This window comes from Lithohypha guttulata (genome assembly GCF_036872675.1).
Source record: "Lithohypha guttulata strain CCFEE 5908 chromosome Unknown scaffold_5, whole genome shotgun sequence".
NCBI classification, from domain to species: Eukaryota; Fungi; Ascomycota; class Eurotiomycetes; order Chaetothyriales; family Trichomeriaceae; genus Lithohypha; species Lithohypha guttulata.
This window is the reverse complement of record NW_027042754.1, coordinates 1,601,464-1,624,676: the sequence shown is the minus strand read 5'-3', so window position 1 is coordinate 1,624,676 and position 23,213 is coordinate 1,601,464. Positions and strand designations below refer to the sequence as shown.

Genomic DNA, 23,213 nt, shown 5'->3' with positions numbered 1-23,213 from the left:
ACTGGTGGTTGGGAGGTTTACCAACCTCGACACAACCACATCTCAGCCATGATTGGATCGGAACAGGTCTTACCTCTCCCAGCCTTGTCGCATGGACAGTAAAGATGCCAACATGCAGATTGCATCAAAAGCGCACTGCAGTGCCCATCGATCATTCCTCTCTTTGGTTGAATTCCAGCACGCCTCTCAGCATCAATTCTATCACCCTTCTCGATGTATTTCAATCTACCTTCTGGGCTTCACTCTGTCGTATATAGTGCATACACCCTGAGTACCCTTACTCAAGCATATGCTGCTGTTCTTAAGCCCAACGAGTATCTTGATCTGCTGTCAAACCCAGATTCGAATGATTCTTGGAACCTCAGTTCAGATGACCTGACAAGTTTAGCTTGGAATCTCAAGCAGAATGACACAAATGGCAACTCTTTGCTGGGGTCCTTGGATGCATCTCATTTTGACAAATATTTGCCAGATCGGCGACGGCAAGTGATTGCACCTTGGGGTGATAGGAGGACTACGAATGCTGATCCGAACGATGTGCCAGCCACAGGCATCGTCCGATCCTACAACTTTACCATAGCCAGATCAACGCTTGCTCCTGACGGTGTGCAACGTCCTGTTATGCTCATCAATGGCCAATTCCCTGGCCCTACGATCGAAGCAAATTGGGGCGATACAATTCAGGTCACTGTTAACAACAACCTTGACAATGAAGGTACGTCGCTTCACTGGCACGGCCTGCTACAGTCGAACACGAATGATCAGGACGGTGTGCCGGGCGTAACTCAATGTCCGATTGCACCGGGTCAGAGTTACACCTACAGCTTCAGAGCAAGTTCATATGGCACGACCTGGTATCATGCACATTATTCTGCTCAATATACTGCTGGCCTCTATGGCGCCATGGTAATCCATGGACCAACCGACAATGCGCCTTATGATATCGATTTGGGGCCAGTACTGCTTGCAGACTATTATTATCAGGATTATTATAGTACTGTCAAGGACGTGATGGGCACCGATCTAAGCAAAATCTCGCCATTATCCGACAACAACCTCATCAATGGCAAGGGCATCGCGAATTGTGCTTCATCTGGTGGAAGCTGTACGCCCAACGCCGGTCTCGCAGAGTTTCAGTTCCAAACTGGTAAGACTCATCGACTACGACTCATAAATGCAGGGGCAGAGGCCACACAAAAGTTCAGCATTGACAACCATGTATTAACTGTAATGGCTGTCGACTTCACTCCTATCGTTCCCTATCAGGCGACCGTACTCACCTTAGCAGTGGGTCAGCGAATGGATGTCCTTGTCACGGCGGCTGGAAGTCCCGCCGACTCCGTATATATGCGCAGCACTATCTCTTCCTGCAGCAGGTACAAGCAGCCAAATGCGCTGGCCCTAATGTATTACCCAGAAGCGGACAAAAACGTTTCTCCAAGCTCGCAACCACAGACAGATGATACAGATCCTTGTGCCGAGGCCGATATTGCTTCTATCGTGCCTTCTTACAGTATTTCGCCAACCAACCAGCCAGAGCGGGTGTATGAAATCGACATCACTGTGAACCGCAACGCTACAGGCAACATCCTCTGGGCAATAAATAACAGCACTTTCCGAGCTGACTACAACAACCCAACATTACAGCTGCTCCGAAGTGGAGCGTCACTAAACTCGTTACCCTCAGACTCGAATCTTGTCGACTTCGGAGCATCGAAATCAGTACAGCTCCTCATCAACAACTTTTCTCCCGTCGCACACCCGATGCACCTACACGGCTACGACATGTTTGTTCTTGCCGCGGGTGGTACTGGACCGGCCTCGACTGCCACAAAGGTGGTCTGGGATGGTTCTGTCACCAACCCGCAGAATCCTCTACGGAGGGATACATTCCTGCTACAACCGAACGGGTTCATGGTCGTTCAGATCAACTCACTAAATCCTGGTGTCTGGCCACTACACTGCCATATCGCTTGGCATGTTTCTGGAGGGCTCTATCTTAACTTGTTGACGCAATCACAAGATATTGCTGACACAGGTAGAGGCTCAGATCTGACTGAAGGGCTTTGCGGGAGCTGGAACGCGTTCACTGGCTCGTTGGCGCCTGATCAGATCGATTCGGGTCTGTGATGTGGTTTCTTCGAATAAAAGTTTTTGTTTTGGCATAGCGAAGGCGCTGGGTTTGGTTGACGATAATTGTACAGTTGTGATGAGATACGAAAAGAGCATGTGGCTGATGACATATGTGATCACGGTAGGAAATAAAAGTGACGAATTGTGAATGTCATGTACGAAAAGATACGATAATCATAGCTCAGATATATATTCTGTAATACATAATATCTCAGAGAACAGGAGTTGATACCACTTGACAAAAGTGCGCAAAAATATTCATCCGCAGAAGCATCCACGTTTGAGATCAATGCGTTCTCACGCCAAGCATGACGTATTGTTCTTACGCTTCTCGTTCGCTATATACATACGCACACACTTGAGAAGGCGAAAAAGAGAGATGACGGGCCAGCAAGCTGAATTGAATTGCGAAAAAGACAAAAAACATAGTCAATCATTGCAATCTCTCTTGCGGGGAATCGAACCCCGAGCTGCCGGGTACATTCGAATGCACAGTAAAGTTTTCTTGAAAGTGAAAACCGGCGATGTTGACCGTTACACCACAAGAGACTTATGTGTTGATTGTGACCACAATTTTCAAAAATAAAAATTATAAAGCCTTGCACGTGTATTGAGTCTCGAAATCTTGGTATCACGATCTTATGTTAGTGACAGGTACTAATGAGTTTTGATCGTTGCAATTGTATGGCAATCATCTATGTTGTAGTTTGCCAGCATGCCTTAGCTATTCAAGAGATGCTAATAGGTTAACATAACGCTCAAACGCAGAGTTTATGGAAACCAGATCCATTACCATTTCCCGCTAAGTGCAGAAACAAGACAACGTAGTGGCCCGGGCGCTATGCACTTCGATACCACACAGTATGCAAACGTCGTGGCGACACTTTTGTAAAAGCCTCATGATTACACTATTTTTGTGTGAATGTTCCCTTCTATGTACTCATCCCAATGACCGTCCCATTCGTATACGTAATCTGAAAAGTATCAAAGTTTGCACTCAGGCTTTGTGTGCCGCCCACGACTTGGACTGTCTGGTTGTTCAAGTTGCTTGACTGGAACGAAGCACGAATAGCTCGACTAGCATTGACAGCAACGCTGATCTCGTGGTGTTGTAACACGTATAACACAACTGTTGCAGCAAACTCCAGCTGTTGATCAGTGGCTGCGATCGTTCGAGTTGGCTGCGCTGACGTCGACGTGGCAGTACCAGCACTGGAGACTGGCGTCACCGAGGCTGTCACTGTAGGTGCCGTCGGAATTTGAGTTGATGTTGCGAAGACGATGCCATTCGCACTTTGCGTACCATCTTGACGAGCATGCAGGGTCGGACTGGGAAGTATTTGCAGTCGCTCGGCTGCAGGCTGCAGATCGTCCATAAACACATCCGCTCTATGTTCTTGCAATTCTGAAGGCGGCATGTCTAAAGTCGGAATATGTGAGTCGTGGCTCATTATACCAGGAAGAACGACAAACCGCCTTGTCCTCTGCTCGGCATTCTGGAATCCAAAATCGACCAATGAATTTTCACTTGTACAGGAAAGGTTGTACCTGGCGAACGTGGACAATATCGTCGTCGTGTTCAGAGACACACCGAAAGGTTGTTGCTGTTTTTGTAGCACGGGCAGGATCGAGCTACCGACGGTTGCATTCTCATATATCCTTGATCCATCAGCTAGTGAGGCAGTAACACATTCTGGATCCTGTTCAGTAGTACAATCACTACCTGTGAATCCATCTGTGCAAACACAGGAACAAGCGTTGTTTGATACAACGCTGACACCTCCATTTCGACATGATGAGGTTGATGGACAATCGTTCAGATTCACAGTCTTGTGTTGCCTGGGAATGACAACAATCAGGAAGATAGGTACAAGTACAGCAGCTGCAACCAGTAGAACAACAACGACAAGAACAAGAGCGAACATTGGTGGAGACAAGCCACAGCACAATCGCTTTGGCTCCCGTTGTGGTTCTGCGGTCCGGCCTAGCGATGACTTAGAGGCCAGGAACTTCTTCTCACCTAACGGCCACATCGTGTTCGGACGATTTCCTGCTGGAGTTCCTACACGATCTGCAGGAGGTGGAAATGCTGCCATAATATCTGAATACGTTGAATTACGTACTCGGGTGGTAGGGAGCTGGTCGGTACTGCCGAACATGTTCAGATGTCCAAGGCTGCTAGCTGTTCGTCCTCTGTCAAGATTTGAGGCTAACCTTGTGGCTCTCCTGATCAGATCAGACAAGCTTGTCATGGATCCACGTTTTTCTGCTTCTCGAACAGCATTTATGTCAAGTTTAGGTGGTCTCTTTTCGACTGGTATCCTTGAATTCATCCCAAGATTGTCAGCACCGACAATGGGATGTGCTGACATGTGGGAGGAGGGTGTCGGTAGGTCGTGGGTGAAATCAGACCTTTCGTATTCCTTCTCGTATTGGTCGGTATTGTGTTTAGTTATCGTAAATGTTTTCGACTCGCAAGGGATATGATCTTCATAGGATGGTGGGGGTGCAGACTGCTGCATCTGTGCTCCAGTCACATCAGTGTAGACGGAGGTTGGAGAGCTCGGCCCGTCCTGGAACGGCATTCGCAGATTCGACTTCTCGGTGCTTGCTTTGGCAACAGAAGGGCTGTGTAATGAATTATTTGGGCGTAAGCCTTGCTTGATCGCATTAGTCAGAGTGTCGACAGTCTTTGCAGGATGCTCAGATGGCAGTATCTCATGCTCACGAGTCGTGCTGCGAGACCCAGTTCTACTTTGTTTGCCTGAATGCGACCGAGACTTTCGGCCTGGGGTTGGGTGTGAAAGAATGCCACCACTATCTGGGATATACCTTCCAGTCGATGTATGCACTGGGCTGTGCATTGGCCCTGCTGCGTATTCTGGGTCAATCTCGGAGATGGGTCTCGAATCAATCGTCGGTTGTGAGGTTGACATGGCAGATATATGAGACAGATGACGATCTTGTTGACGAAGACCTGTTCGCGAGGACTGAAAGTTGTCATGGTATCGAAGCTCATGGTTGCGAGCATGCTCATTTGATATGCTTCCTGTCGGGAATGAGTCTGGATATTGTGGAGGATAGGCGTGCCGATGTTCGAGAGAGGCGTATTTAGATCTCTGCCGCTGTTGATCCGAACGAGGTGGTGCTTTTACGTTGAATGGAGGACGGATACGGTGTCCATCGTGAGGTCTGGGTATGTATGCATGCTGAGGCCTTGGTATTCTGGACAACTCCTGTGAGCTGTATGGTTGTTCGAGTCTCTGGCGCCTTTGTTGTCCAGGATTGTGATCCATCAAGGACGTGCACCAGAACCGTTCTTGTCTGTAGATTGTGTTGATCTGCAGATTACCAGATATAAGGAATTAGGGGTTCTCAGATCTTGTGACAAGTGTAGTGTCGGTCGACTATATGCGAGCAAGGCTCGAAACTATCCAGTAGGTGAGAATGCCAGGTCGAGAAAGGTATATACGTCCAGCGCAAGATCGAGGACACGAAAATCCGAGTGACAGGTTCTTTCACCGCTAGACTAGCACGTAGATAGTTCACGATCTGGTCTGAGATCGACGTAGAACGAGGTGAAGAGAGATCTTCGGAATTTGGTAAAGTGAAAGAATTCGTGGAATGACCAGCTGTAAACGAATGGATGCATATACGAGATATGCAATACTAAGTGTCAGTGTGTAGATTGTCGCCGACGACCAGAAAGGGTTATCTATACAGCATCAGAAATGAGAATGAGCAGTGAGTGAGCAGACGTAGTACAACATCGACGAGGTCTCGATCGATGGGTATTGGTTCACGAGAACAATCATGCTGGAACACGAGAGTGGGTGGACCCGAAACTCGCCTCTCACCAATGAATCCAGGAGCAGCGTAGCTGTTTCGATTAGGTGGGTCTCGGCTTGAGAAAGGACAAGGAACTGTGCCAAGGCTGAGCCTCTCGTATCCCCTGCGGCGTGTGACAGGAGCTTCTGAAACGCCCTTCATCACTCTTGATATTCCCAATCATTGTACGCTGTTCAACTGTAGACCTAGGCCGCGATATAGACTGACGAGGCACTTCGCATTCCCAACTCGTTGAGAATTGTACTACAACATGCGTTGGTTCCTCAATGCCGTGCACCGTACAGAGCTTTGCATGTCGTAGTATCACCTCTAGGCAGGCACTCCGAATCTCAATAATCTACGCTATTCTAGGCAATCGATACCCTTGTCAATGTGCCATGCAGGCGTTGATCTTTGGCCGATTAGGCTGTAACTTAGCTTGCCAGTGCCGAAGATTCACACGTTCCCCAAGAATTGTATAGATAGTGCTTCATAACTGGTACTCATAGTAGCTAGCACGAACCTATTCACCCCGTTTTCACCATCGTTCCGCCAATGAAGCACCATTAAAGGCTTGCCAAACTTCCACACTTATTGGGCTTCGCAAAGAAAATTGCACCTGGCCAGCCACTTGACCCTCCCCCAAGTAAGTTTATCGCCTTGGAACTGAGCCGCTTCGAGGGGAAGCCGTGAGCAAAGCCCTTTAAGCTATTCGAGGTCTAAACCATCGGGTTCCTTGCATTAGCTCATCGTTCTTGTCCGCAATGAAACGATCTAAATCTCCGACCGCTCTATCATTGGTTAAATAGTGTCGCGCGGTCAGAATATCGTCATCGTACGTCGGCACTTACAGCCTGAGGTGTCAGAGAGAAGCACTTCAAGCTTTCTTTACTCGTGCAAGAGAAGCAAGTCAATTCAACGAGTCCTTGCTGAATCTATACCGAGCCATAGCAGCACGATATGGTCTTTGCCTACAAGTGCCTTCCTCTAACCTCTTGAGGTCAGCTTTCTCTTGCTAGTGGAGCTTGCTGCTCCGTCGGAAGGGCCCTCTGTATTGCGTTTGCAGATTGAAAACTAGGCCAGGACGTTGCGAGTGTATCTCGTTTCTAGCAAGCAAACGGCGCCGTCGGGGTTCAGAACGGTACCATCTTGTGCAATGCAACGCATCCAGAATCAGCGTCCTGCTTGAGAAGCAGTCCGCTGCAAAACATCGGCGTAAGACGAGCAACCGGCAGGAAAAGTCACCAACCTGCAGCGGTGGTATCGCTGCTATAGTGCTCTCGAGGTACCTCGCATGGCCACCGCCCATCTAAAACAGCAGTCATGAAGTGTTCGTCGTTGCCTTTTTGGAATGGCCATTGCACTTTCCCAGTCCGTGAACGTGGTCGTATTTCGATCAATCCTCACAGATGTGATGGCCAATATGTACTTCGGCTATCTTGTGACAACAGAGAATGGACCAATCTTGGTACATCATTCTACGTGCCAATTTCTAAACCACCATGTCAATGTCCCCGGACGAGGCAATATGCAGGTCGCCGTGCCACTCCTTGCCGCGAACTCCGGGTCGTGAGTCAAATCCACAATCTTCAGGTCAAGAATGGTGCTGATTTGAATTGCAGCGCCAATCAGTCCCCCCGAGCGAACTTCGTCCTTGAGTTTCAGATCGAGTCGAATCACTGTTGGAGCAAGAAATCTACAGCGCGGATCACACGAATTACCTGGTCTATACCAGCCCGCCACTGAGAGAACGGAAATTTCAACTTCACCACTGGCTGTTGATGTTGCATCCTCAGACCATGCAACGCATGTACAGAAGGTCTTCCTAGCAGCAAGGGCCACGTTGCACAGGGATATGTTCGCAGCTTCCTCTCCGGCCAGTTCGATTGAATCTCGAATGAACCTGGGTCGAGAGAGCCCACTCCAAACACGCGATGGCATCAACTTGAGGGATCAAAACGACCACGATGATGTTAGCACCAGAAATTGGAGATACTCAACTGCGCCGTCAGACTTGGCTGCTGCCTCAACCGATGTTCGAGAGCCACTTCCATCGCCCACTCTTCCTGAGGTACTCCACATCGCACATATTGGTCAAGCGATTGAGCACAGTGTAGAGCCTGTCAGTAGTGGCTTTAATTCCCCCAACGTCCTCGGGTCGATGCATGGCGCTGAAAGAGCCACGACTATTGCATTGCCGTCGTCAGACACCAAGCCTGATAGTGACAGCGAAAATACCCAGATGGATACTACACCAGCAGCAGAGACTGACGAGGTCGTTCTGGGTCGTCAAATGACGCAGCTCAAAGTTTCTACTGAGGATCGTGAGCAGGTAGCAAGGGAAGCCCGTCCCACCAGCGGTCAATCCACGCGGAATTCATCTGACACATCCAGAAGGTCACGTTCGGAAAGCTCACCCGAAAGGGAGATCTATTTGTCGCCAACTGCTGAGGCAGCAGCTAACTCAGCCAAAGCGAAACGAAGGAGGCTCAAGGAAGGAAGAGATGGCACTGGCTACTTGGACACAAGTGAGCGTAATGACATAGACCAGTTTGCCAGCTCGCCGCCTGACACATTCACACGCCGATTCAGCTCGATGACGCCTTGTCCAGATCCTTTGGCTCATCAGCGAGATATTGCCGCGGTGCAACGGCCTCTGTCCGCAATGAGTACGAGTCTGTTGGTCTTGAGCGATGAGAGACATCCAGCATTGCCTGGTGTTGCAACCGTCGGCCTCCCACGTGCCACAGCCACAGGTAGCCCCATGCCGTTCATCAAATCCAGATTTCGACCATTAAGTGCTCGATGTCAGCCCCAGCACTCGCCATCGATTGTTCAGCCTCATGGCACGTACCAACACATCAATACACTCAACGAGCATTTCCGTCCTGGCTGGTACTATACCCGAGATATTTTGTCACCTCCCGAGCATCCGACCTATTCCTTCTCCACAGCAGCATCAAAGGTTGTTGGCTCGAGCCAAGCTCCTGATTCACGAATTCGCGATTCCTACAAGACGGACACCTTGACTGCGTTGGCAAAGCCACAGAGTCGCTACAGGAAGAATGGTCTCGGAGCAGAACTTGCTCCGAGAGGTGTTGGTCGATTTTACCCAAGGCCGACATCCTCAGCCAGGCCTCCAAGTGCAAGAACGAGGGCTAGCAGCAGGCAAACATATACTAGCGACGATGACGTGCAATTTCGAAGCAGTCCACCACGCAGTCTGAAGCCAGAGCAGCATGGTTTAACGCGGCGCAAGAGAGCTATGGACGACCTATTTGTTCTAGCAGAAGACCAGTCTACCACCAGTCGCATGGCAGGTCCTGACCTGAGGATGAATGAGAGCGATGAGATGATGGAGATTGACGAACAGACACGAGCAGCAGTACGAATTAGCATCTTTGGCACTAACACCCCAGAGGCTTTGCGGCAAGCTCGACAAGGTATCCAAGAGTTGAGTCCGAACGTGCAAGTGTTTAGGAAAGGGACCCAGGAACACTCGCACCTGCGCAAAAAGAGAAGGCCAAGCTACTGGGACAATGATCTGAAGGAGATCAGAGAATCGCCTGCAGGTCGTGGTGGAGTCAATTCTCCTGTCTCCGCGCAAGCGAGCATGCAAGCAGAGTTTGAAATTGCTTCACCTCCTAATACCGAAATGGATATTGACGAAAACGGCTTAATCGACGACGTCACAAGCATTACAATAGAGCTCGGAAACGAATGCAGTGGTGTTAAGGAAAGGTCAGCAAATTTCCCTGACAATATCGACCAGTATGTATGAATGACAGACTATACGCTTGTTTTGCGATATTGGAGCTGTCGTTCGGTCGTGGTATGATGGTGTGAGCAGCACTCCGTTACTTGGACATATCTATCAATTATCGACATTGAGCACACTATTGGGGAAATGTGGAAGAACATTGTATACATATTATAGCAGTTATGTATTACAGCTACATAGGTCAAAGGCGATGTGGACAGGACATCCATCTTCAAACAACATTAACAGCAAGTCCTTCAACGGGTACTGACCAGCAGTACTAAACTTCGCATTTCCTCATGCGTCTATCGTGAAACATCTTTCTACGTGTAAATGTGCCTCCAGCCAATATCCCTGTTCATTACCGAGATCCAGTCCCCCAACAATCTCGCGTATATCAGGGTCAGAAGTGGAGCCGTCAGAGAAGCCATACCATACTTCAGACTCGACTAAATTAACCAAAGACTACGCCGCCAGTGCAGGGGCAGTAGCCGCAACTTCTGAACACAAAACTTCATGCATACTTCCACCAGCGAATCTATTTCTCATGCACTCGAATATGTCAAACGAAGAAGTATCGTGCCTTGTACTCAGCGCTTCGTCACACAAGCTATCCGTGATAGCGTTGAGGTCTGGTGGGTAGATGGCAATATTCGATTGGTTGTCTGGTGTGCTTGCAATGCTTTGACTTGCGTAGAAGTCGAGATTTGCGTGGTCAGGGACGTTGTGGGTGAAGTTGGGGCGGTATGTCGGTACACTTTCAGACAAGGGCTCATTATCAGTGAATTGTGAGAATTGGTAAGGATCTTGTGACAGTGGTTGCGATGAGCTGGATTGTGTGCTATAGTCACTGTCGGACCATATCAATGGTGGTGAAGTAAAAGGGGTGACACTCACTTCTGGAATCTGATCGTGATATAAGGGGCTGCTCGTAGTGCCTGCCGTACCTGCGAGGTAAGTCTCACCGAATTCTTCCAGAAAAACAGTATAGGCTTCGTGCACTACGTCACGAGTCATTTCAGGCAATGGAATTCCAGTCTGTGATATGAGCAGAGAGTTGTATACGAACTGGGCGATCGGACCAAGTGTTACGAAGATATTGTATAGGTGGAGTACACACTCTTGATTGTTCATGTAGGGTGATTCAGGACAACGACGGCCAGGAAAGATGGCCTGAAAGATTTCGTGCCAGATCTTAGATCGATATGCTTCTTTGCCAGGTTGGTCGAGTCCTTTGGGTTCTCTCTTCTTCCTTTTGATTGCCAGGTAGACTTTTTCGGGCATTTTGTCGGCGTATGGATCAGCGCAAGGATCGCATTGTCTGGCGCGTACGTGGGCATCCCTGAAATCGCCGCTATCAAATATAGAGAAGCATATCGGACAGCAGAATGTTGGTCTCTTGTGAACACGATAGAGATGCTGCTTTACTGTCGAGATATCCCTCAGGAGCACTGTGCTACAGACTCGATAATCTTTCACCCGAGTATTACGATGCGAGTATTTGATCGGCTCCAATTTGTTGTATGGGCACGCATAAGTCCTTGTGCTCTCATAGCTGTCTAACTCATTGCCGTTGATGTTGATGTTGATGTTGTTTCCTGGATCTTCAGCTCCTCCATTGTCTTCGTCCTCGCATCCATCCGAGCAGCCATAATGATTTCCAGAATGACGGGGCCGCTTCTGACCGGTCGATCCACGACTCGTCGGCTTCGACCGACCTGTGCATCCTTGATCAGGTTGGGGCGCTGCGTCTTGCGTAGATGCACAGGATTTCAATGGAAGCATCGCAGATCTGCAGTGATTGTGTAAGATTAGCATGATAGTGACCAGGTTTCGTGCTAATTGGCGTTTGTTCCCGTCGAGGGAATCAGTTGAGTAGTCGTTGTCCTCGTCAGAACTGCGTCCAACATATGAACATTCGCCCTCGGAAGGACAGCTCAATGACGAGCTCACTTTTTCAGGACTTGTTCTTTGTGTACCCTGTGCCGGCGAATGCCTCATTTGTGGCTTCTTTGCTACTGGCACGTTATTCAGTATTTCCGTACCACTTTGCGGAGAAAGTGGTAAGGGTGATTTGCTCCAGTCCAGAACATCTGGTGTCATGCTTTCGATACGCAACGACATCAAGTCATGGCTTCTAATCATAGTTTGGGATTCCTCGGCCAGACGAGTCCGATTAGCAGGATACCTATCGATAATAGAAGTGTTGGAATTGGGTTTAGTATGTTGCACGACACGATACCTCTCCTGCAGCTCAATGCTAGAAGAAGTTGGAGATGAAGGAAATGTCGAGTACGATGAAGGTTGATGCAAAGATGCTTCCAAAGAACATGGCTGAGCTACGACCGAACGAGTCCATCCTTCTCGCAATTCTTGTGTGAGTGACTCGACCGGATACCCCCAGTCTCCCGCAATTGACAACGAACTGTGCATGTAGGGCGTGGCATTGTAGTTCGTTGTACAGAAGTATCCGAGAGGTTCGGCTACAGTGTCTTCTGTTACTATATAGGACATGGGGATAGGTCGAAGAGAAATCGCTCCCGGCCATGAGTCGTAGTGAGGATGTATCGCTTGAACACGATGACTTGTTGGCTGGTAACCAGCGCACACTCGTCGCGATTTGTCACAATTCCTGCACGTCGGTTTTCTTTCGTCACATTTAACACGCCGTTGTCGGCAGGTAAGGCATCCTGTTTTGGTCCTCCTTCGCGATGAGGTAGCAGTAGACGACTTCTTGAGCTTCTCTGGTTTGTAGGATTCCGGTTGCGCTTCACCTGGCAAAGAGCGCGCACCTGATTTCAGTGTTTCGGTGGTTATCTTGCTTGGGCCATTCAAACATGCTGATTGTGGCTCTTTGGGAATTGGCTGGGAATTCATGCTGCGGGCCACTCCATACTTTTCGTCGCCTTCATGGTCTCCTGAAACGTCTACCATGACAAGATCTGAGTCAAGGACCTGCCAGGGACTCGAGGGATGGTCCAGCAGTAACGTTGTTTCGATAGACATGTCGATAGGTATGTGTAACACAGACCCTAAAAGTTGTTTCAAAAGCTTCTACTCCATGCTTAGGTAACATCCAACTAGAGAAGATATCAGCCGTGACAGCGACGCAAAGAGTAGATAGATATAACTCCAACGATGAAGGAGGGAAAGGGTGAGTCGCGCCAGGTGAGAATGAGTGTGACACACTATTCACAGATGACAACACAGGCATATTTGAAATTCTGTAGAGAGTAGATAGAAACATTGACAAAATAAGTAATTCGAGTGTTGCTTCTTGGTGCCTGCTACTCAACACACAGATGTCGAATGAAATCCTTGATTCAGATTGAGGCTCACAGTTGATTGGTAGATGATTCAGGCTAGTTTGAATACAGCAATCCTTAGCAGAGGGCTTGGGGCTGACATTCCACGACCACAACGACTGGAAAGAACATGATCCAACCTGGCAGGTCGCGACTGCACCTGTGACAGGCAATTCCTTTGCAAATACTAAGTAAGCAGATCTAAGAAGCGTTTTTGCGTATTGAAAGCAAATGATCGTTGGTCCATGGCAAAGAGCATTGTTAGCTGGGATCTCAAGCCCAACGTGTACTGCACAAAGTAGGCGGCAGAAGCAGAGCTGAGCCAAAGGCGCATGCACTCGTGTTGGTGATTTGAGAAAGGTAAGAACACAGATCTAAGCCATTGGAAAGTCCACTCCAAGAGGGCCTACTTAGCAATAGGCGTCGGTGACATCATAGGGCTTCAGCCAAATTAGCCAGCTATTCGAGCTGGGCCATCACAACCCTTCGTTTTCCGATCAGCACCTTCCTGCTAAGTCAGCATGTTTCCTTCGAAGTGATACCATGCTAACCAAGCTGTCGGCCCCAGAGACTGTAATCCATTGCGATACTCAAGCATATCATTGCTTCGCCTCTCCCTTCTTGATGGCCTCGATGTCCTCACCACTAAGACCACTCTCTTCGGTAGAAGCGGTCAAGTCGTCTATAACTAGTGTAGGATCTTTGGATGTGTAATAAAGTCCTGCGGCGCTTCCTATGCATACCCCAACGAGAATGACCAGCGCCAGGAACACGAGGATTTTGCGATATTCCGATAATTGAATGAACAGACCTGCGAACCATTTCACCACAGGCGTTACTAAGTTCTGTCTTTCATATTCCAGCTCTGGGTTGATGGTCACCAGCAGTGCGAATAGCTCCACAAATATGAGAGCCAGAAAGATGACAGTAAGTACTTGAATGGCAGCAAGTAAAATAGATATGTTCTTGGTTGTTTGGAGGACTTCGAAGCCGGCAGCGACAAGAGGTGTGACCTGGTCAAAGGCTGCATGGATTTGTCGCGAGTATGGAATGCCCATTGCGATGCACAAAATATACTGTTTCGAGGTCAATGTTGGCGCGACGAACACTTTGTACTTTTATAGCATGCGCTGCGTTAAAACACTTTTGGATTCTGCGCAGCAGCAGACTGTTGATATAAGTATACTGCTTTCGCATGACGGAAGCAAGTCGCGGCAGCTGACTTTCCCCAGCAAGATTGCGATATTACGCAGAGCCCAAAGCGCCCATTGGTAGGTGTAGGGATAACCCCTGTTGTAGGACCAACCTATCCGAGCAGGCCTGAAATAGTAAGTAGAGCGGTGCTTGTCTGTTGTCACTTCTTTTGAGTGGCACTACAGGCTCAATGTCTGTATGATCCTTCCTGTAGGGTCGATGAATAGCATCCATGCCGTACGTTTGCTGCTCAGTCGTTGCAGGCTCGTCGAGCAACGGCTTGTATTCGTGGACAGCTCTCGTTTCGCTTCTTGTCCTCGTCGAAGCACATCTGATCATTGACTGTCATAGCAAAAGTGGTGAACTTCAATTCTAGGTGTACTCGTTTATGAGAGTTTGTGTAAACCCAGAGTACCACGTTGATCCTCACCTGTACCATGATTCGTTTTTGCTGGTGTGATCCGTTTTCGTTGTTGTGATCTCCATTTTGCGTTTTATTTCAACTGAACCAGAAGAAGAAGACCAGAAAGCAGAAGGCAATAAAAGAACCGAGTATTATACCGTCACGTCTTTTCTTAGACCCTATTCTGCTCATCAGGTCGTTGACGCCAGGTAGTTGTGCTGCAGCAAGCGTAATCCTTCTGTTCACACTAGCCAACGTATCCCTTTGTATGCCAAAGTTCTCATTGATCTGATACGCCTGAGATATTACACTGTCTATCACTGAATGAGATTGATCAAGGTGACCACGTTCCTCGAGCATGTATTCTGCTTCCTGCTCTTGAGCCGACCTTGATGAGGCGATATCGTTCCGTACATTGGATAGCAAGTGCTGCCGCGATCGAGCCTCAGCGATTTGAGACTTGACGCGGCGTAGCTCGTTCCGGTGATCTGTGAGGAGTTCGCGGTGACGGGTCAAGTTGTTCTGCTTCAAGGCAGATGTGCTTAAGGCAGACTCGGAGTCAAGCAAGCGGGAGAGTTGTGCTATCAGTCCTTCACGTTTGCTGAATAATTCAAGTAGCTCATCTTCGGTATTCTGCTCCTCCGGGCTAGGCTTTTCGGACAGGTTATTCGAGGATGCATATTGTGCCAGCGTGTGGAAGTGAGTTTCTGACTGCGATTCAGCAGTTCGGATTTGCTGCCGTATCTGAGCCCAGCCAGGCGTGGCCATCACGAGGGCTAGAGAGTATGTTCAGCTATGCTCTTCAAAAGTTCCTGCTGTATTGGCAGAGACGATGTGGTCTCAACTTGCCCTGCAAAGCATGTTACCAACATTCTATGGAGTCTCGGAACCGTTCAAAGGCAGGCGCGGTCGCAGGTGGATACGAGTGCAGAATTTAACTAACTGGATGCGGACAAGACACCATTTTCTAGAAGATCACGTGAAAATATTTTCGCACACAGCTGAACCTGGACTTGGCATTGGTCCTCTGGTTCTCTTTACAGATTCGACCAGTCTATCGGACAACTATCCATACACAGACGTCGCAAATATGGTACGAAACGATGCGCTTACGACCTCAAATCGTGCTAATCTATTATGTAGTCAAACCCTGCCCGGATCAAGACCAAGGAACTCTGGGGAAAGAACAAAGATGACTTGAGGAAACAACTCGACGACCTCAAGTCAGAACTCGGCACCCTCAGAGTACAAAAGATCGCTGGCGGTGGTTCTAGCAAACTCACAAGAATGTATGTCAGCTTTTTCATCATCATACTGCACCTAGCAGGCAAAGCGCAACTTTTCAAAGCAGAAAAACTAACCACCCATCCACAGACACGATCTCCGCAAATCAATCGCAAGAACCCTTACAGTCATCAACGCCAACCAAAGACACCAGCTCCGAATCTTCTACAAGGGCAAGAAATATCTTCCTCTCGACCTTCGACCAAAGCAGACCCGAGCCATTCGACGACGATTGTCTGAGAAGGACGCCAAGCGAGTCACGCCAAAGCAGAAGAAGCGACAGACACATTTTCCTCAGCGAAAGTTTGCCGTCAAGGCTGAGTAAAGATGCAGATTACTACTTGAAGGATAAATTATGCGTCAATGACGGTCAAAATTCGTTGAATACCTGCGACAGGGGACTAGACAATGAGGGTATAGCATGCATAGTCAAGGCTTGAAGCCGAAAGAGTTGAACAAAGTCGTTTGCCATGCATGGACAGGTGCACTGGCACGACTCACACTCAAATGGATCAGTTCACTCTTGATTCTTTGTTCTAGTCGAGGGAAGGAGCGCAGTCGATCTCGGCCGACTTTGCATGTGCTCCTTCCACCTGTCCACGCGTCTTCATTCTTCCTTTTCCCACTATTGAACGCTCTGTGACCTTGGGACACGTCCCAGGCACGGTCTTGATCACGTTTGCGTGCAGTGTGAACTCGCTAAAGTGGACATGCTTGCCAACGAGCTGTAGATTATCTGTCAAAGCTATAGTACTTATTTCCCTTAGATCGTCCTATCCTACATGTACCACAAACATCTATGTACCTAACCAACACCAAGTCCATGACCAACATCTTCTATAATAAAACTTCCATCACAAACACATTTGTTCATCAACATAGCCACAACTCGTGGCCATCCTTTATGTGCGCCATCCAGCATACTGTCGCTAACACTCCCGCATCGAACACAGCGTCGTACCTGTGCCTTTTTCAGAGTTTCGAGACTTGCGATCCGAGGCAGTGAGAGGCTGCCGATGGGCGTCGGATTGATGGTAGTGGATTCATGACCGAACAGGGGCAATTTCTTGTGAACGTCGTAGAGAACACGGGAGGGCAGATCTTTTCTTTTTCTCTTCCTGTCGCTAGCGAGTGTGGATGTGGTGATGCTATTCTCATTCGTTTCCAAAGACATAAAATCACCCGCTTGCGCGCGACTTCCACCACCAATCAGCCCGTCGGGCGAGAAGGCGAGATTGTGCTGCTTGAAGGCCATATCATCCATGTTCAAGAACAAAAGACTTGGACCTGGAGCTTCATCGCTAAGTCTTAGACGATCAATCTCTCCTTTTGCGCGTAAGCCTTGTTCGCCATTGATACACTCGTTGACGATCTTCTGCATCACCCCCTGATAAGGTTCAGATAATTCTCCAGTAACAATCATCTCGATCTGTCGTTCTAAGATAGCACGATTTTCTGCATAGTCGCTTTGCCAATAATCTGGATGGAAGCGTTGATCTAGAATGGCTTCGAGCGCTTTCGTAGTCAGACCATACCGCGAGCAGCATGACTGAATCGTCTTTGCCACGCGACCCAGTGTCGTCCCTGCTAAATGTCCTGGTATAGTGCCTACCGCGTTCTTGCCACTCGAAAAATCAACGTTCAGATGTGCTTTTACTGCACACGCGTTCAGCAGGCGTGAGCCGATGAGAAGGATCGAACGACTCCAATTGCAGGTAAGCAAGAGTGCGACGAATCCTTGTGTCCCGGTGCCGAGATCATCACCTAGAAGAGCAGCGAACGTCGGAGGAAAGAAGAAAGCAGGATTGGTGACACGGTCTGAGACATTAAGCAACGTGCCGAAGATGCATGAGTAGAGGCTGAAAATCCAGTCGATGTTGTGATGGACAAGCTCAAGAAAAGAGGGGGGTAAAGGAGGTGGTATAGCCTGCGCGGCTGGCTGTGTTTTGGCAAGTGGATTTGGCTGAGGTTGTGGTTGCGGCTGCATCGACTTGTAGGTCTCTCCAAGAACCATGATACACCAACGTAGGTTTAACAACGTCCACGCCCAAAGATAAGCGATCTTCTCGTGCTTAGTGTTGGCTTCATTGAGCTTGAAGAGACCGAGGTGGAAAGACAAAGCTTTAAACACGATCACCAAATGCGGTATCCTTTCCAACTCACTGACTGTGCCGGGTCCTGGTACTAAGGTTTTGGGCTGGAAGAGGGTGGTGAACACTTGGCGGCGGAAGTGGATGAGACTGCTTGATGGAATGGCAGCTTGAGCAGAGGACAAGATATCATCGTAGGTTGCTGAGTTCCAGCAGCTTCGAGAAAAAGCCAACACGTAGGATGCGATGAGAGCATCGTCTTGTGGATCGTTAGGATCGAGTTGACGTCTATGCGGGCTGTAAGCGCCTGTAGATCTCACCTTGGCGTTGTCAAAGAGGATTTTGTCTTCGATATTGATATACGCCACAACTAGGGCGTGAGGTGACAAGCATTGCACGGGAGACATGGTCAGGTGAGGGTACTCCAGACAGACTTGCCCTACGTTGGACACGGTAAGGTGTTTTGGGTCTGCTAAAATGGGCGTGAATGAATCTGCGTGGTAGAACGATGTTGCGCCGTCCATAGTTGTGATAGCTAGCACATTTCCAGGTTCGATCGCTTGAAGGTTGTTTACCGTCTTGTGAAGAATTATGTCCGCCATTGGTTCTGGAACTGTCTGGGGCTCAGCTATCGCGCCTCCATCCGCGAATCTGGGATGACGCTCGAACTGTACCTTTCGGAATTGCCATCTCTTTATCAGAGTTGTTCCAAAGAAATGGTTCCCTGCTGCATCCTTCTGGTTATCGTATGAAGAGTATACGGCAATCAGCGTCGGAGGCTGCTTTGGTCCGAGATGTGGTTTGTTGAGCAGATGATCCCATGAGTACTCAGACTCCATCAAGAAGTGTAAATGAGTAAGGAGACGTTGTTCCGGAAAGCCAGTAAGGGATTCGGATTGAAGGTTCACGTAAGGTGGTGTAGCAGAAACATTCTGGTGGATAACCTCAGCGGTCAGGGTAGGCATAGATTCGTTCTGGGTGAAGACAGGGTCAACAGAGTAAATGCCGATGTGGCCTCTGTCGTCGTGTAAAGCCACGAGCAGCCTGCCCTCATGTGTCTGGCAGATACCTGCATGTGTGAAGATACTGGATGATGGCGGTATGGGTAATGGTAAGGAGGCTGTTTTGTAAGGGCTAGCGTCACGAGTAAAGAGCATAAAGAATCTACCCGACCTGGTGACTCCACATAGACCTCGCAGTATATGTGGAGGAAAGGGAGCACCTTCGACATGTTCATGCCTCCATCTACCATTCTCCTTCACGTTCTCGAGAACAGTCTTTTTCTTGTCTCTCTCGCCCCTGGTAAGGTTCAACCACAACAAACCAATCGGCTGATTCGATTCAGTGTCAGTGTCAGTGTCAGCGAGGCTATGAAGCCCGTGGACGTGGCGATTCAATGCAGATGGAGACACGTTGACTATGTGAATCCCTAGTCTGCGCTCGGCCACCGCCAAATCCAGTCCTGTACTGCTCCAGGCAAGCCCAACAACATCGTCGAAGGTTGCCTCCAACCGTTTCGGGGTCAGGTTTGTCCACGCAGCAGTTTCATTATCGAAACGTTGTGCTGTGACCTCAACAGCAGTTCCACTGTCGACGACCCTCGCCACGATACCCGACTTCCCCCAAGCAATTCTGTTCAATGGACCACTCACAGCCAAATTTGCTTGGTACTCAGTCTGTATAGGGCCATGTCCAAAGTTGGCATCCTCACCATCTGAGATGCCATTCTCAGACAATATACCCCCGGCGAGTGCTGCATCGTTGAGATTATCTTCGTTAAATAGGGTCTCGACGTCAATGTCTCCTGCATGCTCTATTGCCTGATCCATACTTTACGAAATGAGAGCCGTGTTAGAACCTGAAGAATATGGACGATGTTGTATGATACGCAGAATTTCTGTGCTGGGCGGTGGTGTCCATGTCAACCGAGTCACCAAGCCGGGCTGCTCGTTTGCTTTGCAGTGTCTTTAGTGTTTAATATACTTGCACGTTATTATGTGGCTGAGGACCTGTCGATACCTGGTTGCTGCTCACAATCACGTGTTAGGCCCAAATTCTTAGCCAATGTGTGTCGCTGAGGAGCCGCTGGTGGAAGCTCAAGAATGTCGCAAGCTTGGCTTTTAATGCGACGGAGAGGACAGGGACTGTCGCTCGTAGTCCAGTGTTTTCTGTTTGCACAAACACAGTCTGAAGCGTGGTTCGGAAAGAGTACCTGCTGACGAGACAGTTGCCAGGCATTCCAGGCACAAGCGATGCGCAGCGAAGCTGCCCGAAAGCGGATGTTTTAGGGCGTTTGTTGTGCATGATGCAGCCAACTGCGATCCATACGGCGCATCGATGGGGATCTTGGTGTAGACCCACTCGCCCAGATCAGAACCAGCTGTGTTGTCACTCGAGCCGCAGATCCTCGCCGCGATTGAGCCTTGCAGGACCTTCTTTGTCCATCTTCTTTCTGGTGTAGAGTAACTTGTCTTTGTACCATTCTCATCGCATCGTTCAATTTCAACAGCAGACAAGACACAATACTCGGCAGACCTGCATTGTCTTCGCTTTCTAGCGCCGAGGTCATAGTCAAGCGTCATTCACTGCACTGCAGCTATTATTGCGCTCGAGGTCGTACCTTCCACAAGTCGTTGTTGTTGCTCCTTGCCATGCATCGCACCTTCCACGAACAGTGACAACTGCGAAGATGCCATCCGGCAATGAGTCGGGCCTTTCCTCGCCTTTGTCCAGTGTCCTTTCCTCTTCACTACTCGATGTCCCTAGTTCACCGCTCAGCGCACTCTCCCGATCTCCTTCACCTCCTCCAAGCTTCCTGAACTCATTGTTTACACCGCCGCCGTCGCAAGATGCTGGTGAAGACATGCCTCGCCCAAGAAAGCGAAGGAAAATAGAGCGACTCGACAGAACGACAAGGTACCTCGATTTAACCTCAGAAACTGCGCAGTCCGACTACGATCGCCGAGATTCAATAGACGTATTGTTGCACGCTCTACGTAAAAGACGGAAAATCGTCGTGATCGCAGGCGCCGGAATCTCCGTTACAGCAGGTATTCCTGATTTTCGATCTGCCAATGGACTCTTCGCCGGACTTCAAAAGGAACACAAGCTGAAGGGAGGTTCTGGCAAGCAGTTATTTGACGCTTCCGTCTACAAAGATGCTTCTTCTACCTCACAGTTTCACGACATGGTCCGAAAATTGGACCACATGTGCAAGTGCGCCAGGCCTACCACCTTTCATCACATGGTCGCGAGGCTCGCGACTGAAGGTCGACTTCTTCGCCTCTACACTCAAAACGTCGATGGTTTAGAGACTCAGTTACTGCCTCTGGAAACTACTGTACCACTGCCTCACAAAGGTCCATGGCCGCAAACCGTCCAATTACATGGTGGACTCGATAAAATGATGTGCCAGAAATGCAGAGCCATACTGGACTTCGAATCAAATCTTTTCGAGGGATCCGAAACTCCCACTTGTCCGGAGTGTCGTGCAACTGACGAAATCCGCACCAATGATCTTGGTCGCAGGAGTCATGGAATTGGCAGGTTACGTCCAAGAATTGTACTCTACAACGAGCAGAATCCGGATGAGGAAGCCATTGGAGCTGTCAGTGCTGCAGACATGCGTACCAGACCAGACGCCGTGGTAGTCGTGGGCACTAGCATGAAGATTCCTGGGGTGCGACGCATCGTTTCAGAGATGTGTAAGATCGTCAGAGATCGACGAGAGGGCACTACCATTTGGATCAACCCGGATCCCGAGCCGACTGGGCTTCAGTTCGATAGTTGCTGGGACTTGATTGTGAAAGGCACCAGTGACGATGTCGCAGATCTGGTGAAACTCAGACAGTGGGACGATCCCAACATGGAAGACCCTGACGCACCGACAGAATACACCGACAGTGACGTCGAGAGAGTTAATGCACGCCAGGGTGAGATACGCATTAACTTGCCGCCTTCACCGTTTAGGAAGACATCCAGACCAGATCTTATACCTGTCATGACCCCACCTAGAAGTCAGCATGGGGACTCCCTGCCAGACCATAAAGTACAACTTAGCACGCAATCGCAGCCTAAGTCGTCAACCCCTAGTCCATTGAGAATAAAACTCAAAGTAGGAGAGAAGTCTGCCAAGGCTGAAGAAGATATCAAGAAACAGCAGGAAGTCCAGATCAATGTACCAGTCCTGCAGAAAGGACCATTATCGACGGTCGAAGTGTCGCGTCCGCAAAAGACCAAGAATCCAGCAAGTGGCGGCAAGAAGCTCACCGATGTATTGGGTAAAGAGAATGTTGCGAAGAATAGGAAGTCAAAGACGTCTCTCAAGAAAGACAAGACAGGCAAGACAGGCAACAAGAGTGGAAAACTACAGCAGACCAGGATGGCTGCAAAGATCACAAAGTCGGCTGCCTCTCTAGGATCCGTTCAGGTCGTAGTGCCAGCGAAAAGACCGTCGGCTTCACTTTTTAAGGACGACCTTCGGGACGACGAGCTGACTAGCGATTATAGGCGTTGGGCACAGCAGTCGGCACTATCATCTGGATCTATACTTATGAGCACGAAAGGCTCGCAGCCAAAGCAGCATCTTCCGACTCCCACAATGACCAGCTCACGCACCACACCACATCTTAGCCCTGAACCACAGACACCTGCTGCGGACTCTTCCGATCTCGACGTCGAAACCTGCGAAGAAGGCGCTCCTATGTACGACAGGCATGCAACAGAAAGTCCCAAAGGTGGCTTACCTCGGGGGATGGAAAATCTCTTGCACATTTGAAGTGTGGCTGACTATCACACTTCTTCTGACTTGATGCATTGTTGTTTTGGTGTAAGGCACACCAAAGCATTACTTTAGTTCGTTCGAATATTCGCAGCCCGGCTCGAAGGGCTCAAGCCAAAGCTGGATACGAGCTCTCGACGAGATGTGAACCTTCACTACAATGGGGAAATGGTCTGTGGGTATCCTCGGGCAACGTATATGATGCATGACATTTTAGCTATATTCAGAGGTCGCATTTTTGGGAAGGGTGGCTATCTATTGCCGACATCAGTAGCACATAGTTGTTCAGATGTTTGAATCAGAATCTTTTCTCAACGAATTTCATGTTATTATATCCTAGACGGACGAGATACCAATATAGAAAGATCGTGAAGTCGTGCAATTTGCTGCTAAACTTTCACAGAACAGATAAACGAACCGAAGAATTTAGTATTTT

At 49.0% G+C, this 23,213-nt stretch overlaps 9 protein-coding genes and 1 non-coding gene across 10 annotated transcripts; 4 read left to right on the top strand and 6 right to left on the bottom strand.

Annotated features, from left to right (window-relative positions):
• Window positions 1–213: 213 nt before the first annotated feature.
• LTR64_007048 (uncharacterized protein) lies at window positions 214–2,130 on the top strand (the record flags this gene model as incomplete). Its single annotated transcript, XM_064901372.1, has 1 exon — window positions 214–2,130. The coding sequence occupies one exon, from the start codon at window positions 214–216 to the stop codon at window positions 2,128–2,130; it is 1,917 nt and encodes a 638-aa protein (XP_064752448.1).
• A 446-nt stretch (window positions 2,131–2,576) lies between these two features.
• On the bottom strand, window positions 2,577–2,682 carry LTR64_007047. The gene has a single exon. It is a non-coding gene; the product is annotated as a tRNA-Glu (tRNA).
• A 383-nt stretch (window positions 2,683–3,065) lies between these two features.
• LTR64_007046 (uncharacterized protein) lies at window positions 3,066–5,069 on the bottom strand (the record flags this gene model as incomplete). The annotated part of the gene is made up of 1 exon (XM_064901371.1): window positions 3,066–5,069. The coding sequence occupies one exon, from the start codon at window positions 5,067–5,069 to the stop codon at window positions 3,066–3,068; it is 2,004 nt and encodes a 667-aa protein (XP_064752447.1).
• Window positions 5,070–7,489: 2,420 nt separating this feature from the next.
• LTR64_007045 (uncharacterized protein) lies at window positions 7,490–9,742 on the top strand (the record flags this gene model as incomplete). The annotated part of the gene is made up of 2 exons (XM_064901370.1): window positions 7,490–7,530; window positions 7,627–9,742. The coding sequence occupies 2 exons, from the start codon at window positions 7,490–7,492 to the stop codon at window positions 9,740–9,742; spliced, it is 2,157 nt and encodes a 718-aa protein (XP_064752446.1).
• A 444-nt stretch (window positions 9,743–10,186) lies between these two features.
• LTR64_007044 (uncharacterized protein) lies at window positions 10,187–11,005 on the bottom strand (the record flags this gene model as incomplete). Its single annotated transcript, XM_064901369.1, has 2 exons — window positions 10,187–10,221; window positions 10,246–11,005. 2 exons carry the CDS (start codon window positions 11,003–11,005, stop codon window positions 10,187–10,189), a joined length of 795 nt encoding a protein of 264 aa, XP_064752445.1.
• A 2,620-nt stretch (window positions 11,006–13,625) lies between these two features.
• Window positions 13,626–14,084, bottom strand: LTR64_007043 (uncharacterized protein; the record flags this gene model as incomplete). The annotated part of the gene is made up of 1 exon (XM_064901368.1): window positions 13,626–14,084. The coding sequence occupies one exon, from the start codon at window positions 14,082–14,084 to the stop codon at window positions 13,626–13,628; it is 459 nt and encodes a 152-aa protein (XP_064752444.1).
• Window positions 14,085–14,719: 635 nt separating this feature from the next.
• Window positions 14,720–15,391, bottom strand: GOS1 (protein transport protein gos1; the record flags this gene model as incomplete). The annotated part of the gene is made up of 1 exon (XM_064901367.1): window positions 14,720–15,391. One exon carries the CDS (start codon window positions 15,389–15,391, stop codon window positions 14,720–14,722), a length of 672 nt encoding a protein of 223 aa, XP_064752443.1.
• A 322-nt stretch (window positions 15,392–15,713) lies between these two features.
• rpl35 (60S ribosomal protein L35, L29) lies at window positions 15,714–16,232 on the top strand (the record flags this gene model as incomplete). The annotated part of the gene is made up of 3 exons (XM_064901366.1): window positions 15,714–15,716; window positions 15,767–15,912; window positions 15,998–16,232. 3 exons carry the CDS (start codon window positions 15,714–15,716, stop codon window positions 16,230–16,232), a joined length of 384 nt encoding a protein of 127 aa, XP_064752442.1.
• Window positions 16,233–16,443: 211 nt separating this feature from the next.
• sin4 (Mediator of RNA polymerase II transcription subunit 16) lies at window positions 16,444–19,826 on the bottom strand (the record flags this gene model as incomplete). Its single annotated transcript, XM_064901365.1, has 2 exons — window positions 16,444–16,632; window positions 16,869–19,826. 2 exons carry the CDS (start codon window positions 19,824–19,826, stop codon window positions 16,444–16,446), a joined length of 3,147 nt encoding a protein of 1,048 aa, XP_064752441.1.
• Window positions 19,827–20,686: 860 nt separating this feature from the next.
• On the top strand, window positions 20,687–22,774 carry LTR64_007039 (uncharacterized protein; the record flags this gene model as incomplete). The annotated part of the gene is made up of 1 exon (XM_064901364.1): window positions 20,687–22,774. One exon carries the CDS (start codon window positions 20,687–20,689, stop codon window positions 22,772–22,774), a length of 2,088 nt encoding a protein of 695 aa, XP_064752440.1.
• Window positions 22,775–23,213: the final 439 nt, after the last annotated feature.